General features: G+C 42.9%; 1 protein-coding gene across 1 annotated transcript; it reads left to right on the top strand.

The window, feature by feature from the left end:
• Positions 1–10,347: 10,347 nt before the first annotated feature.
• LOC124141001 lies at positions 10,348–15,633 on the top strand. Its single transcript, XM_046508852.2, has 3 exons — positions 10,348–10,429; positions 10,753–11,743; positions 12,922–15,633. Exons 2-3 carry the CDS (start codon positions 10,781–10,783, stop codon positions 14,896–14,898), a joined length of 2,940 nt encoding a protein of 979 aa, XP_046364808.2. The 5' UTR covers positions 10,348–10,429; positions 10,753–10,780; the 3' UTR covers positions 14,899–15,633.
• Positions 15,634–16,105: the final 472 nt, after the last annotated feature.

Raw genomic sequence — 16,105 nt, 5'->3', positions numbered from 1 at the left:
AAGTGTCTCATATTCTCTCTCTCTCTCTCTCTCTCTCTCTCTCTCTCTCTCTCTCTCTCTCTCTCTCTCTCTCTCTCTCTCTCTCTCTCTGTTAACATATATCAATAACTTGTTCATTATATAGTGAGTTCATGTAAAGTATTATAATGGTCACAGGTGAAAACGTTGTAATCCTTTTCAGTTGGAATAAGGGAAAAAAAGACTTGTAAGAGCTGGATTTACTACCATCAGAGTTTTTGTACATCATGCACTGAAATGGGTTTTTCGCAAGATAGGCATGTTAGATGCCAGTTTGCTGTACTGAGACTAGTATTTGGTACGCAGTCAACATTTTTGAAAAAATGATGTGCATAAATAATCTGTATACAATATATTTCTTCAGCAATTTAACTTCAAATCGCACCCTTTTCTAAATGCTTTTCAGAATTGTAATCTTGTGAGATTGGTCTTTGGACTGTAGCATATTTTGCTGACGCCGCCATGCAAAGCGAGTCAACTGTCATGTTGTTGAGTTGCTGACGCCGCTATGCAAAGCGAGTCAACTGCCATGTTGTTGAGTTGCTGACGCCGCCATGCAAAGCGAGTCAACTGTCATGTTGTTGAGTTGCTGACGCCGCGATGCAAAGCGAGTCAACTGTCATGTTGTTGAGTTGCTGACGCCGCCATGCAAAGCGAGTCAACTGCCATGTTGTTGAGTTGCTGACGCCGCCATGCAAAGCGAGTCAACTGCCATGTTGTTGAGTTGCTGACGCCGCCATGCAAAGCGAGTCAAATGTCCATGTTGTTGAGTTGCTGACGCCGCCATGCAAAGCGAGTCAAATGTCCATGTTGTTGAGTTGCTGACGCCGCCATGCAAAGTGAGTCAACTGCCATGTTGTTGAGTTGCTGACGCCGCCATGCAAAGCGAGTCAACTGTCATGTTGTTGAGTTGCTGACGCCGCCATGCAAAGCGAGTCAACTGTCATGTTGTTGAGTTGCTGACGCCGCCATGCAAAGCGAGTCAACTGCCATGTTGTTGAGTTGCTGACGCCGCCATGCAAAGCGAGTCAACTGCCATGTTGTTGAGTTGCTGACGCCGCCATGCAAAGCGAGTCAACTGTCATGTTGTTGAGTTGCTGACGCCGCCATGCAAAGCGAGTCAACTGTCATGTTGTTGAGTTGCTGACAAAGACAGCGCCAAACATCAGGAATCAGGAGTGTGTCACATCTACAGAATCGGCTGTTTCCGGTTCATTCAGACTCGTTCGAGTTGTAGGTAATCAGGCACGTGTGTTCTATCTACATGAACAAATGTTTCAGGCCTGATTGGGTCACTGACAGTTGAATTGTAAGTGAGATGTGGTGACTAATCGCTTGGACAGTCGCTAGTCGTACTCATTGAAAATGACTTCCCACATGTTGGGACAAAAACACCCCCGGCAAGGTCTACACGACGAATGTAAGAGAATTTCCAACTGTTTGACCTCTGCCCGTCGCTGCGGATCCCATCTTTGAGAAAAACAATGAGTAAAAAATTATTTCGTTCTCTCCAGATATTATTTCGTGAGGCAATATTTGTTTTACTCAAAATCGAGTTGTTGCCACGTGGTAGTGAGAGTGGGAGCAATACCACCACAGCGACAGGTGTTTCGGGGCAATGAAACATTTCAGGGAATGAAATGTTATTACGTGGAGGGGTGGTGGGGTTGCCTATAGTTCGCGTTCGCTCGGCACGCTGAAGACACAGGTTCGATTCCCCACATTGGGACAAAGTGTGAAGGTCATTTTTGGTGTCCACCTCCGCGGTATTGTGAACAGAGGTACAAACGCTCATTTCGTTGTCGTGATACGTGAGTGTTGTATGTTTATTAGCTGTGTTAATTTATTTGTATGTTGTCGAATGCCGTACTCAGCAATATTCCAGCAATCTGACGGCGGCCTGTAAATAACTGAGTCTGGGCCGGACAACCCAGTGATCGATATTGTGAGCAACGACCCAAGCCATCACCGAGCATGACCACCGGTCTAGATGTTACTGAGGACATATTCTAACCCAGAATCACCACGGGTTTCTTAGCTTAGGTGCGGTCGGGTAGCGTAGGGGGGAAGACCCGGGTTCGACTCCCGACATGGGCACAATGTGTGAAGCCCATTTCTGGTGTCCCCCGCCGTGATATTGCTGGAATATTGCTAAAAGCGGCGTAAAACCATACTCACTCACTCACTCACTCACTCACTAACTCTGGTGACAGTTGGACACCATTGCATCAAACAGATTAACATGACGAAAGCGTTTATCAATTTCCATTCAACCTACAAGCATCTCGCCCCAGCTCCAGCTCCACCACTAGGTCTCTGGGAATATGTTCCTGACGATATGCCTATGTCTGACTATAAGATATGATTGAGCAGGGATATACAGCTATAGACTCCTGCATCCCACAAAACTCTCAAACGCCGTCTTCATATATCCCAGTCTTTAATACTTGCCAAGTTCAAGAAGTTGATATTCTAAAGGGAAGGCCTAAGGGACAGGAATCACCTCGTTCGAAAGTTCACATCTATCGGAGCTAAAACGTTAGCAAACAAAGAGATCATGTTGTTTGTTTGATGCTGATTTCAACTTCCTGCCACTTATTTACCAATCATTACTTGCTATCGTGCCATGTGCTCCAGGTTCTGGTTTGGTTTGTTGTTTTTCGCCGCACTCAGAAATATTACAGCTATATGACGGCGGTCTGTAAATAATCGAGTCTGGACCAGACTATCCAGTGATTAATATCATGAGCATCGATCAACGCAATTGGGATCGATGACATGCATCAACCAAGTCAGCGAGCCTGACCACCCGACCCCGTTAGTCGCCTTTTACGACAAGCATAATCGCCGGAACATGTACTCTAGGGATAAGTATCGATGCCTTGTATAGTGGTATTGTTCACTGATTGCAATCCGCTTCGCATTGGATCGAGTCTACTCTGGAAATACCGTTGATAAGAGTTATACCATTGACCAGCCAAGCGGTGTCTATCACGATGTTTGTTTGTTTGATATTTAACGCCGCATTCAGCAATATTCGTGCTTTGAGACGGTGCTCTGTAAATAATCGAGTCTGGACCACACAATCCAGTGATTGACATCATGAACATCGATCCACGCAATTGGGATACGATGACATGCATCAACCAAGTCAGTGAGCCTGACCGCCCGATCCCGTTAGTCGCCTCTTACGACAAGCATAATCACCTTCGGTAAGCATGGGTTGCTGAAGATCTATTTCAATGAAGGCAGGTTAGGAAAAATATCATAGTCGTAATTACGAATGCCTATTGTTGCCACTATGGTAGCATAATTATATTTTTAAGTCGAAATTTCAAGTATTTTTCTTGTTATTCTTTTCTTATTATTTTCTCGAAATTTCGAGTTTATTCTTGCAATTTCAATTATTTTCTCGTTATTTCAATTAATTATTGATTTTTGAAATTTCGGGGTTTCTTCTCTTTACTTCGATTATTTTCTATGAATTAATATGTTGTTCTCTAGAAATATCATCTTCCTATGATCAAATATAATTTTCTTCCCGCGAAATTGATTTCATTTCTACACGACGTGGATGTACACACTCAAGCTGTCCTGAATGTCATCATTAAAGTACAATCTCATTAAAATCAGAACATATTGCTCGCTGCCACTACACATAGATCTGAAGACATCCAATTACAGCTCGTGCCGGCAAAACCTTTCATCCTACCAATCAGAGCGTCGCTTACGAGATCGCGAAAGTAAAAATCCGAATGTGTTTTCTAATCCTGCAACCTCGAAAAGGTCAACACGAGGCATTCCGAACGAAATTTACCGGCTGTATGACTGATTCTGTCACAAACATCGCCTGTCTCTCGCTTCAATGGGATAAACATTGGAAACGGAAGAGGCTATTCACAGCCCTTGGCACAGACTTCCATACAATCTCAGTCACCTATTAGACATTCGAGAATTTTCATTTGTTCGGTTTCGTATTTTGAATCGAAAACTTTGTCAAAATATTTTTCAAAGAGTGGCCTGGAATGGAAGTCGCCAGTAAGAAACTTGTGCCGTAAAGCTCGAGAAAACTGCTTTCTGGCTAATGTCGTGAAAGGTCGTTCTGGCCGATTAATAATGGGAGGTCCTCAGATCTGTGTGCAGCGTTAGCAAGGACTATGATCTGATTTTAATTGGACTGTATTAATATATAGTATGTAATATATGATATCATGATCATATGATAACAAATGCATGTTTGCATGTGAGTGCGTGCGTGCGTGTATGTGTTAAAATATGGGGACATGAACGGTGTGTTTGGTGAGGAGGGAGGGGTAGAGATGGGCAAAGGTGATCGATGTTCCAGAGCTCAACAACTACTACAGGGGAGTGGCTGGAACTTTATGTTTTACTGAGTATATTTGTATTTGTCATCTGTTCATCAGATACTGGCTAGTGAGGAGGTGTTCAGCCAAACACGCCACTAATTGGTGGATTTAAATTCCATCTTAACAAATTATGCATTCATTAATAATGCGTACATTTAAACAATAACGTAAACATGAACAATCTCAACATGTCGATAAGCAGTACTGGACGCCACCTGATCTCCACATAGCGACTTTTAACAATAAGCGAGTTATAAGAGAAACGTATACTGAACAACAAAAGTTCCTGTGACACTGAATAAGATTTAATGCCAAGTTATGTTTTTTTACCAAATCTGAAACATTTTCGGTTTGCAAAAGATAAAAGACTCCTGTAAGTGTTCAAATGGTTTAATTTACCATACTGACTTCAGAAAATGCGTGATTTCATAAATAAAAAAAAACATGAACATGCCAATTTACAAATCAATAGTGTGTGTGTCCACCTCTGGTTGCGATGCAAGCAACACATCTACGTCTCATGGAATGGGCCAGGCGTCGCACAAAGTCCTGCGGGATATCTGTCCATATCTGCTGGAGCATGTTTCGAAGTTCCTGGAGTGTCTGTGGAACACATGGTTGACGTCGAAGGCGCCGATCCATCTCATCCCACATGTGCTCGATTGGTGAGAGATCAGGGGAGCGAGCCGGCCAGGGGGATGACATTCACGTTGTTTTGTTGAAGAGAATCCTGAACAAGTCGAGCAAAATGAGGCCGGGCGTTGTCATGTTGAAAAGTAATGCCTGGGCCATGACGACGCAAAAACGGTAGAACAACAGGGCCGATGATCTCGTCGCGGTAGCGCTGTACATTGAGATTTCCCTCTACCACTATCACACGGGTCCTCTGTCTTGCTGTAATCCCACCCCGTACCATAACGCTGCCGCCCCCGAACCGATCTTCTTCCATGACACAATGATTGACGTAACGTTCGCCTCGACGTCGGTACACTCGAATCCGTCCATCGCTGAGGCTGAGATGAAAACGAGACTCGTCAGTGAATGGAACTTGTCCCCACTGCATGGCCGGCCAGCGTAGACGCTGTCTGCACCACTGTAGACGTGCTTGACGGTGGTTTCCTGTCAAAATGGGACGTATGGCGGGTCTTCTGGCGACAATCCCTGCACATCTGAGGCGACGACGTACGGTTTGTGAAGATATTCGTCGAAGGCCAGGGATGCTTCTTGTAGTCACTGTTGCTGGCTGGAATCGATTTCGTAGGTGTGTTGTTCGAATCCAGTTGTCTTGTCGATTATTGGTTACGCGTGGCCTGCCATTCCGAAGATGGTCTCTGACTGCATTTGTCTATTGCCAACGTTGCCATAAACATCAAATGGTGTTTCTGTGGACGTTAAATTGTCTTGCAACATCACGTTGTCTCGATCCTGCTTCAAGCATACCAATGGCTCGCAGAGGCTCATTTTCGGACAGGCGTGGCATTTCGTAATGTTGCATAATTGCGTAATTTTGTTGTTTTTCTGAGTGGTTGTTGTCAGCACGATGCTAAACAATGCATATGGAATCCCGTTAACGCACATGTTTTTATACCCATTCTTGGGTAGTGAAATGCATTGGGCTTGCATAAAAGTCAACTTTTGCATGGAATGCATACTTGTCTGTAGCAGTTGCGTTTTTGTGACTTGATTCCATACATGTACTACAATGCTGAAAACCAAACTTTACTTGTTTGAAAAATACACTAAAATATTGGTGTCACAGGAACATGTGTTGTTGAGTATATTTAGCCTGAAGCCTCACTTAGACATTTTGCCCTTATGTCAAGCGACGGAAATCTGCAAAGCGCCATATAACAAATGCAATTCATCGGGGGAAAGTCTCGTTCGTAAGAAATGGTGTAATAATTACTGTGAGTGATGGCGAGAAGTAACGGATCGAATTCTTCACACCTGTGTTATGCTCTGTTATCTGGACCCGGTTCCATAAAGGTTTCTTAGCTTCTGAAGACGATCGTAACTCCTGTGCATTATCATTGACTTACGGGTGTCGCTTTGAGGAACGGGGCTGTGTATATTGTGCTAACGTTAGCTGCTGCATATACTAGTAAACAAACAAGAAACACTATTGGTTGTCAAAGATAAGATTCTAAGAAGCCCTAAGCGGTTGTGTATTATGCGAAAAAAAAATTTTTGCTTTAAAGGTTTTTAATCATTTTTTTTTAAATGTAGAAGTATTCTTTAAGTGCTGACTAAGTGCCAGTACAGTTAATTATTGGGATATATCACTAACTGCTAAAAGCGGCGTAAAACCATACTCACTCACTCACTCGATGCGTATTACATGCGTAGTTTTGTTCAAGAACAACAACTTTGTGACTGCACGGAAAATGTATATATAACGCAGCTGTATATATGTACAACATTGTCTGTATTTCTTTACAGTGACGGTATATTTCAATTTCCACGAAACAATTATTACCGTATCAATGTGTTATTGGAATCGTTTTGTTACTTTCCAAAGGTGGACTCACAGAAGACGTGATGTATAAAGGAAAAAAAAATTATTGGCAATTGTATCCGAAATAGTTTATTAAATTAGTAAAATCTTCTAACGTTTCCTTCATGTCTTCCACGTGGTACGTACAACTATATAAGTCAGTGGGTCAACGGTGCAAGAAAACAGACACTCCTCAATAGATTGTATGGTACAACATGTTAAGAATTCGTGAAAAAACCGTAAACAAGTATGAGAGTCACAAACAACTAATACCACTGGCTGGCCACGTGACTAATTAATAAGTCTGACACAGGGACCACTGATTGATATGGATGTGTTTACGAGATCCGTGCAGCCATGACTAGTAATTGATCACTAAGGATCTACTAATTGACAGGGACGGTCAGTTCAACTACAGTACTGCGCAAAGCTAAGTCGCATTTTAAAGCTGATTTTATCCATGATACATTCATCAGTGATGTATAATGGATACTAAAAGACGTTCAAACTGACACCTACTTCTGAATAGGGTTGTTTACGATATGAACTGACGAGCAAAAGAAAGTATACACTTGAAAAATGGATTTGACCAAAATATAACAAAACGTCATCAAAACGTCATCAAAACGTTACGAGGTTGAAAACAGTCGCCGAAACACTGCAAACGTAAGGTCCAAATCACAACTATGATACCCTTAGCAAATACATGTACAGCACCATGGAATAACTATTTCTTACAACATTTAACATTATAAGGTTACAACATTCAAGGCCTATGTAGGACAATGTGGAGGATAATTCCAAATTTGACGAAAATTACAAAAATGATGTCCGATGCAAGTCACTACTTTGACTGGTACCATATGTTCCCGTGATTTGTCAGGTGAACAATTGGCTTACCTTTGCATGTGTTTGTGACGGGTGCCATCGGTGGGGCAGGATACGCTCACCTTTTTCGCGAACACCTGGGATCATTGCTATTTGATAGTGATTCATAAAATCATGCTCATGATATAGTCGGAATCGTACAATCGACTCTGCTTTATGCAGAGATTTCCATTGGGTATGGAAAGGGTTTTGTCGCTTTATTTATATTTCTGATTCATTTTTATGGGTGTATGGGTGTATATTTATTTTTCCCCGGCAGTTTAATTGTATCCCACAAATTAGGGAATAATGTTATCCGTTCTAGACTCTTGGCTAGTCTACAGCGATAATGTGAGATATATCGCTACAACACAGCTACATTGAATTATAGGCACATTTCCTTTTTCCTCTGGGTAGAACTAATTACCAAGGCTCCACGCTTATCAACTAGGAATTATCGATTTACTCATACGTTTCTCAACACAAATTTGGGAAACTATGAAACGCCGTGGATCCTACGGTCGATACTGCTGAACTGACATAAACATTGTGGATCAGCTCCATGCTGACAATATTGAACGGCGTGGATCATTCGCTTTTTTGGTAACACTATCCAAAAAAGTAAAATAAAAATACGATCCATGAACTCTGACACTAATAAACATCGTAGAGCACACGGTCCATGCTGACATTATTAAACACCGTGGATCATACGGTCCTACCTGACACTATCAAACGTCTAAAACATACGGTCCATGCTGACACTATTAACTGCCTAGATAATACGGTCCATTCTATTAAACGCCGTGGATCATAGCTCTATGCTGCCAGTATCCAACGTCTAGATCATCAGCTCTATGTTGAGATTATTTAACTTCTAAATAAAACGGCCCATGCTGACACATTCTAACGTCAATATCATACGGTCCATGCTGACACATTTTAACTTCAATATCATACGGTCCATGCTGACACATTTTAACTTCAATATCATCCGGTCCATGCTGACACATTTTAACTTCAATATCATACGGTGCATGCTGACACATTTTAACTTCAATATCATACGGTCCATGCTGAAACATTTTAACTTCAATATCATCCGGTCCATGCTGACACATTTTAACTTCAATATCATACGGTCCATGCTGACACTATTAAACGCCATGGATCGTACAGCCCATGCTGATACGAGTATACGCCATGGATCACACAGCCCATGCTGATACGAGTATACGCCATGGATCACACAGCCCATGCTGATACGAGTATACGCCATAGATCATACAGCCCATGCTGATACGAGTATACGCCATGGATCACACAGCCCATGCTGATACGAGTATACGCCATAGATCACACAGCCCATGCTGATACGAGTATACGCCATAGATCACACAGCCCATGCTGATACGAGTATACGCCATGGATCACACAGCCCATGCTGATACGAGTATACGCCATAGATCACACAGCCCATGCTGATACGAGTATACGCCATGGATCATACAGCGCATGCTGACACGAGTATACGCCATGGATCATACAGCCCATGCTGATACGAGTATACGCCATGGATCATACAGCCCATGCTGATACGAGTATACGCCATGGATCATACAGCACATGCTGATACGAGTATACGCCATAGATCACACAGCCCATGCTGATACGAGTATACGCCATGGATCATACAGTCCATGCTGATACGAGTATACGCCATAGATCACACAGCCCATGCTGATACGAGTATACGCCATGGATCATACAGTCCATGCTGACACGAGTATACGCCATGGATCATACAGCACATGCTGATACGAGTATACGCCATGGATCATACAGTCCATGCTGACACGAGTATACGCAATGGATCATACAGCCCATGCTGACACGAGTATACGCCATGGATCACACAGCCCATGCTGATACGAGTATACGCCATGGATCATACAGCACATGCTGATACGAGTATACGCCATGGATCATACAGCCCATGCTCACACGAGTATACGCCATGGATCATACAGCCCATGCTCACACGAGTATACGCCGAAGTACTTACACTTGAGAGACTGTCCTACACTTGTTTACAAACAAAACTTATTCGTTTCAACTTGATATTAGAGGTTAGTGAGTGAGTGAGTTGGGTTTAACGCTGCTTTTAAAAGTATTCCAGTTATATCGCGGCGTGTCAGCTTAATGTGGGAGGAAAGCCCGAAGTGATGCAGGTCTCAGACGTTTACCACTTCGGTGAAACCCACGAGGACGGGTGTGATGCTGACAAATCTAGAAACAAAATCGGGTCGAACCGGGATTCGAACCCACAGATATTAGAGGTTAACGATATGTGGCTGCAATAATGTCAATGGGACGTTAAATCTGAACACATTTACCGAAACTGAACGATGGTAATTGTTTCTGTTCGTCCCTGTACGCAAATTGCACAACTAATACCAATCACTACCTCTCACGTCATGACCGCATATCTAGCGCGTCCTGACTCGCATCACTGACGTCCCGCACGTCGTCAGCCCCGGGGCACAAACATGGCAACCAGCATAAAGGTATTCTGAAAGTGATTTCTCTCATTTATCGACACACGTGCGAAGTGTCAAGACGTGTGCCTACTTTTCGAAGAAGCTCCTCAGAAGACTGAAAGTAACAACATTTTACAAAACTGGTCAGTATTAAATAATGGAAGCATGAATACTTCTCAGAAGTGATTTTAAAAAAACTGTTTTAATGGACAATTTTCTTTGCTTGTCGCTAAAATGTTACACTCTTCAAAATTGGCGAAGGATTTATGTTTTCTCAGTAAATCCTTATCATATGTCATTTAATATACTTGATATAGTTTTGCTTCGAGTCATTCTGTTGAATTTGTTTTATTACTAAATGCTTTTACTTCATTCATCCACGACCCCATGAATCACGACCACATAAAACAATTCAAGGAACATTTTCTCTAAAGACAACTGTATCAAAACGTGTCGTATATTTCAGTTGACAGCGACCAGCGTCCTCGCCAACCATGATCCGCATCATCACCCCACAAATCGTCTGCATCACCGCCCTAGTAATGATGGCTGTAGCAGACGGCATATCATTCACAGAAACTGAGAAGAACTATATTGAATATATGAATGAGAAATTCTGCGGACAGGACCGCATGTGTTCGAAATCCAGCGTAACAAATATTGGTTCTTGTCGCATATGCCCAGGTTGCCATTGTGATGACCAGTGCGATAAATATGGCGACTGTTGTGCTGACAAAGCTTTGGAACATTTGGGAACTCCAAATTTTCACCCATCCCGATATCGGTGCAGTAGCAACGCCTTCAAACTCATCTATGACAAAAAAGCAGGGTTCGCTTTCCATTCAATCCAAAAATGTTCAATACGAACTGACGAGGAGCTGGTGAAGCTTTGCGAAAGCCCAGACCCAAGCAACATCACTCTAGCTGTTCCTGCTGAGACAGCGACGGAGCTGTATCGGAATCAGTTCTGTGCGGAGTGTAACGGTGATACTGAATTCCGACTCTGGGCAATCAAAGCCCAGTGTACCCAGCTTGTCTGGTTGAGGCCTGGAATGACCTCACTTCAGATCATACAAACTTTCATAGACGATATCGGTTGTGCCATCTTCCTTCAGCCGCCAAAAGACTCGAACATGAGGCAGTGTTACACGCCCATTGAGATCACTTCTTCGTGCAACATCACAGGCAAATGGCAGGAATACAATGACACAACAGAAAAAAGCTGTCTTGGCTATTCCGCCCCGATTCATCTGTTCGGGGATACCTACCGGAACGTCTTCTGCTATATGTGTAACCATGGCGACCTGGACGATAATTTCCTGCCAATGCCCAGTTGTCCGTTCGACATGCCCTACCCGTTCTCTGTAGTGATGGATCCCGAGGCCATCAAGATGGTACAGCATACGACTGCTCTGTCCTGCGAATGTCCAGCAGGAACCATATATGACAACAACACAGTGAGTAGACACCATAATCACGTTCGCGTGAGAATATATATTATTTAAACGCCGCTTTGAGCAGAATTTCTGTTATTTCGTGGCGTGCCGGCTTGGTGTTGGGTGAGTCCCAAAGTGATGCAGGTTTAGACGTTAACCACTTTGGTGAACATAGAAATCCATACAAAACCTAATAATTGCCGACTAATTCTGCACAGGTCTTTATTGAATTCATAGAAATGTGCACACATTCTTGACTGCACGATGAAAACTGGCCGTTTGAAAAGGAACCACTTCGAATTACCATTCATTCATGCAAGATGGGGTTTTAATCTCTAACATATCTGAGAAACCAAATAATTATCAATATTGTCTACAAAATATCCTCAGATAAATATTTCTCTCCTTTATTAGAAATGGACAGTGTCGTTGGCTACAAAGTTAATGCACAAAAACACAATCTCATTAAATTCAGATCTTAGTTTTCGCTACCGTTTAACAAAGATCTGAGGACATCCCATTACGGGTCACGTCAGAACGACCTTTCGCGAATTTTGACCGACCAATGAAATGACTGACAAGAAATCGACATTAGCCAATCAGAAGGCAGCTTTCTCGAGCTTTACGACACTAGTTTCAAACTGGCGACTACGCTTCGAAACATAATTTGATTTATTCTCGACTAAAAAATTTAAAACTGATAAGAAGAACATTCTGCATTCTGGAATGGCTTATAGATCACATAGATTGTATGGATATAATCATAAAACCCGTAACTGTCGTTCGGAATACCCCGTGTTAAATATTTCGTGGTTGCATGATTAGAAAACACATTCCGACTGTCACTTTCATGATCTGGTAAGCGACGCTATGATTGGTTGGATGTCCTCAGATCTTTGTTTAGCATAGCAAGAACTAAGATCTGATTTTAATGAGATTGACAGAAACAAGGACGATGGGGGTTTTAATTAACCTAGGCGGTTGACTAAAATGAATACATTAATATATTAAACTGCGATACCAGTTTAAAGAACGTTTAATACCTGACAACATATTCAGACTTTTACCACAAATATATATTTTCATTTCATTTTCTCCAAACGTCCGGACAAAAGTTTCCACTTAATAATTCGCCACCACGAAACACAAAAATGTAAAGATAACTTGACTCAATATACGATGTGTATATTGTATTGCAGGAGGAGTGCCGCCAGATACAGTGCACTGGGGACCGCATCCTCAGAGATGAAGCATGCTTCTCGGTCATCAGGTCGGCTAAAGGTATGGTGTACTACTCAGAGGTACTTCTTAGGCCCACTACCAGCCTCGTGGTCCCGGACAACATCAAGACATGGCTCACCGCCACTGCAGACCAACTCAAGGACCACCTCAAAGCTGTGCTAGACATTGATACATTCGCTATTGGACTTTTTCGGTTCAGAGCTCATGTCAAAAGAGAGTCGGGAAATTCTGCCAGCACAGTTCAGTACATTTCCCTCCACACAAAATTCCTGATCAATTGGGAGAGCGAGATAGGCGACATGGAATCCACACTTCTGGAACTACGTGAGTCAGTTTGGTCAGTGACACTTGGCGTCTCCAATGTCACATTCACGGCTGAGCCAGTGTGGACAGATCCCGATAACAACAACACGTTCCCAAAGCTTACCACAGAAACCTTAGATGAGACTACAAGCATCTACACACTTGACATCGGTAAGATCATAGACTTCAACAACCCTCTCTACGTCGCAGCCACTCTACAATGCCCAAGAGTGAAGGTCTTCCAAGATGTCGACTACACATATGATGAGGTCACTAACACCATGCAACGTACTGGCTCCAATCAAACTATTGATATCAGTCAATTTGAGCCTTCAACTAATAACTCTGGTTTTGTCTGCTATTCAGCAATATTTGACAATGGTACAACTTGCGGTGGGACTGTCACCCTCTCCTCAACAAGTATGTCATCGGGGACTCTCTTCTACGTCTCGATGGTCTGCCTGACTCTAACCCTCATCTGCCTCCTTCTGACGTTCCTTGTCTACTGCATCTACAAACCACTGAGAACTCTGTCCGGTAAGAACACAATGGGACTCGTCTTCACACTGCTAGTAGCCCTCTTGCTATACACTTTAGGCAGTGCAAGAGTTGAACAGCCCATGATGTGCCGAGTGACTGGAATGGTCACACATTTCTTCCTACTGAGTTCCTTCACCTGGATGTCCATCTGTACAATCCACACGTACGTCGCCTTCAAGAACCTCCTCCTATCACGGCATGCCGGTTACAGTAACAGAAAGAGGTACGTCCTCTACGTCTTCATCAGCATCATCATCCCTGGCGCCATCGTTGCTGGAACGGTAGCAGTCAACCATAGTCTAAGTGATGGTCTGGACACTGGGTATGGGACCAGCATTTGCTACGTGTCCAACTTCCTCTCTGTGCTTCTAGCAGTCGGGGTCCCTGTAGCTATCATCATGGCTATCAATGGCGGTCTTTTCGTAACAACAGCTCTTACCATGAGGAAACTGGCCAAGGAACAACAAGAGCTGAAGAGCAAGAAGTCCAGCATCAGTCTATATGCACAACTCTCCATTCTGACAGGAATCACCTGGTTCTTTGCCCTTGTGTCTGTTCTGGTGGACTCGGAGGTCTATAAGTACATTTTCGTCATTTTATGCGTGGTTAAAGGTGTTTATATTTTCGTCTCCTTCGTTTGTACTAAGAGGGTCTTCGACTTAATGAGAGGATGCTGCATGGGTAGATCTCTACTTGAGCCCAGTTCCATGGTGACTGATGACATCAAAATGACCTTCAGTGGAAAGGAACTGGACATTGAGGAGCTTGAAGAGGATAAAGACAATAATTACGCTTCTATCAAAGAAATGAGAGATCACACTGAGTCTGTCAGCGTCAGTCAGGACGGCGTCGATAACGATACGTACAATACAATTGGGGCTTACAAGGATGAAGATGATGCTTCAAGAGGTACTTCCGACTGTGACACTTTGAAAGTAAATTCCTCTTGTCGGGGTGCTGCTGATACTGAACACGTTGTTGACATGCACACACCCGCTGGTGACGACGACCACTACGGACTTTTGATGAATTCAACTACTAAGGAAATTCGTAATCCTTGTAATGTTATGTTTAACCCTGTGTTTAAGTGAAGCGTTTACATTTTAACAGATATGAAAGACTCAGTGATTTCCATCTTAGTTAACTGACTATAAAAGTAAAATTTCCACCCTTGCCGAACTTGGCTAGAATTTCGTGTCTCGATCATAGCGCCAACAGTGGCTATTACGAGTTATTTCCCCTCTTTGTCCCTCCTATTGACTAAATTCCACCTCTCACACCACTTGCACCACAAAATGGTAGCGACCAGTCAAGACGATCTGATCATAGTCAAGATCTTTTTGTAATAAAACGAGTCTTATCTCTTGAAGTGTATCAAATCACTTGAGAACCTTGATTAAGAACATGAAAAGATTTGAAAAATATCTGTCGACACCCAGTTGACGGTACACAAATCCTGCAGTCGACCGAAATCCTCACTGCAGTCACCATATTATTTGAGAACCGAATGTCTATTTCGTTACGCGATTTTGATTCGACTGTTCATAGACTCGTTGGTCCAGCCAAAATAATACTCCGAAATTCAAGCCTCGTTCGGAAAGGGTAGAAACGGGACTTTTATCGTCAGTTAACCCCCCCCCCCCCCCCCTAGCCTCGAGAAGATGGGTGATTTCAGACACTGACATTATTTCAACGTTTGCCATTGCCATACAATTTTGTGCTCCTTTTCAGTTCGTTTTTTTATATTCATACTATATTATTTGTGGTGTACATTATAAAACGTTTTGTATGAAAACACGAAATAAACCATTTTGTTTTGATGTATATTTATGTCTACGATGACAGACTTAAAATTTCGTAGGTATGTGGTTTGGGGAAAAGACTTCAACAGTACTTCAGTTTTATCATGGCGCGTTAACATAATATGGGGGAGTGAGTGAGCGATGTTTTACGCCGCTTCAAACTATATCACGGCAATATTTGCGTCCCTTAGGGACACCAGAAACCATTGATTGTGAGGTTGAATCCAATTTTCGATCTGATTAGGTTTCTAGGTTTGTCATCACCATCAACAAGGTGAGGTGAAATTGGGTTTAACGTCGCGTCCAAGATTATTGCACTTATATAGCGACGTGCATGCACGTGTATGTGTGTGTGTGGCTGCTTGTACTAGTCCGGACTGATGCCGATTTAGAGTGCTAGCTCACTGAGATACCATGCCGCAGTTTAACATGAATACCCCACTCAGACACAGTATACTGACTCCGAGCCGACCAGTCCTTGTTTTAGCCCCTTAAT

This window comes from Haliotis rufescens, unplaced genomic scaffold (assembly GCF_023055435.1).
Source record: "Haliotis rufescens isolate VD_foot unplaced genomic scaffold, xgHalRufe1.0.p SCAF_3, whole genome shotgun sequence".
NCBI classification, from domain to species: domain Eukaryota; kingdom Metazoa; phylum Mollusca; class Gastropoda; order Lepetellida; family Haliotidae; genus Haliotis; species Haliotis rufescens.
Note: the sequence above shows the minus strand (reverse complement) of the source record. Positions and strands in the feature narration are given on the sequence as shown.

Bases quoted from the DNA above. Each gene is read 5' to 3' on its own strand.
- LOC124141001 (XM_046508852.2), top strand. From the start codon at position 10,781: ATGATCCGCATCATCACCCCACAAATCGTCTGCATCACCGCCCTAGTA. The intron at 11,744-12,921 runs GTGAGTAGACAC...ATTGTATTGCAG, and splicing joins CCATATATGACAACAACACA to GAGGAGTGCCGCCAGATACA.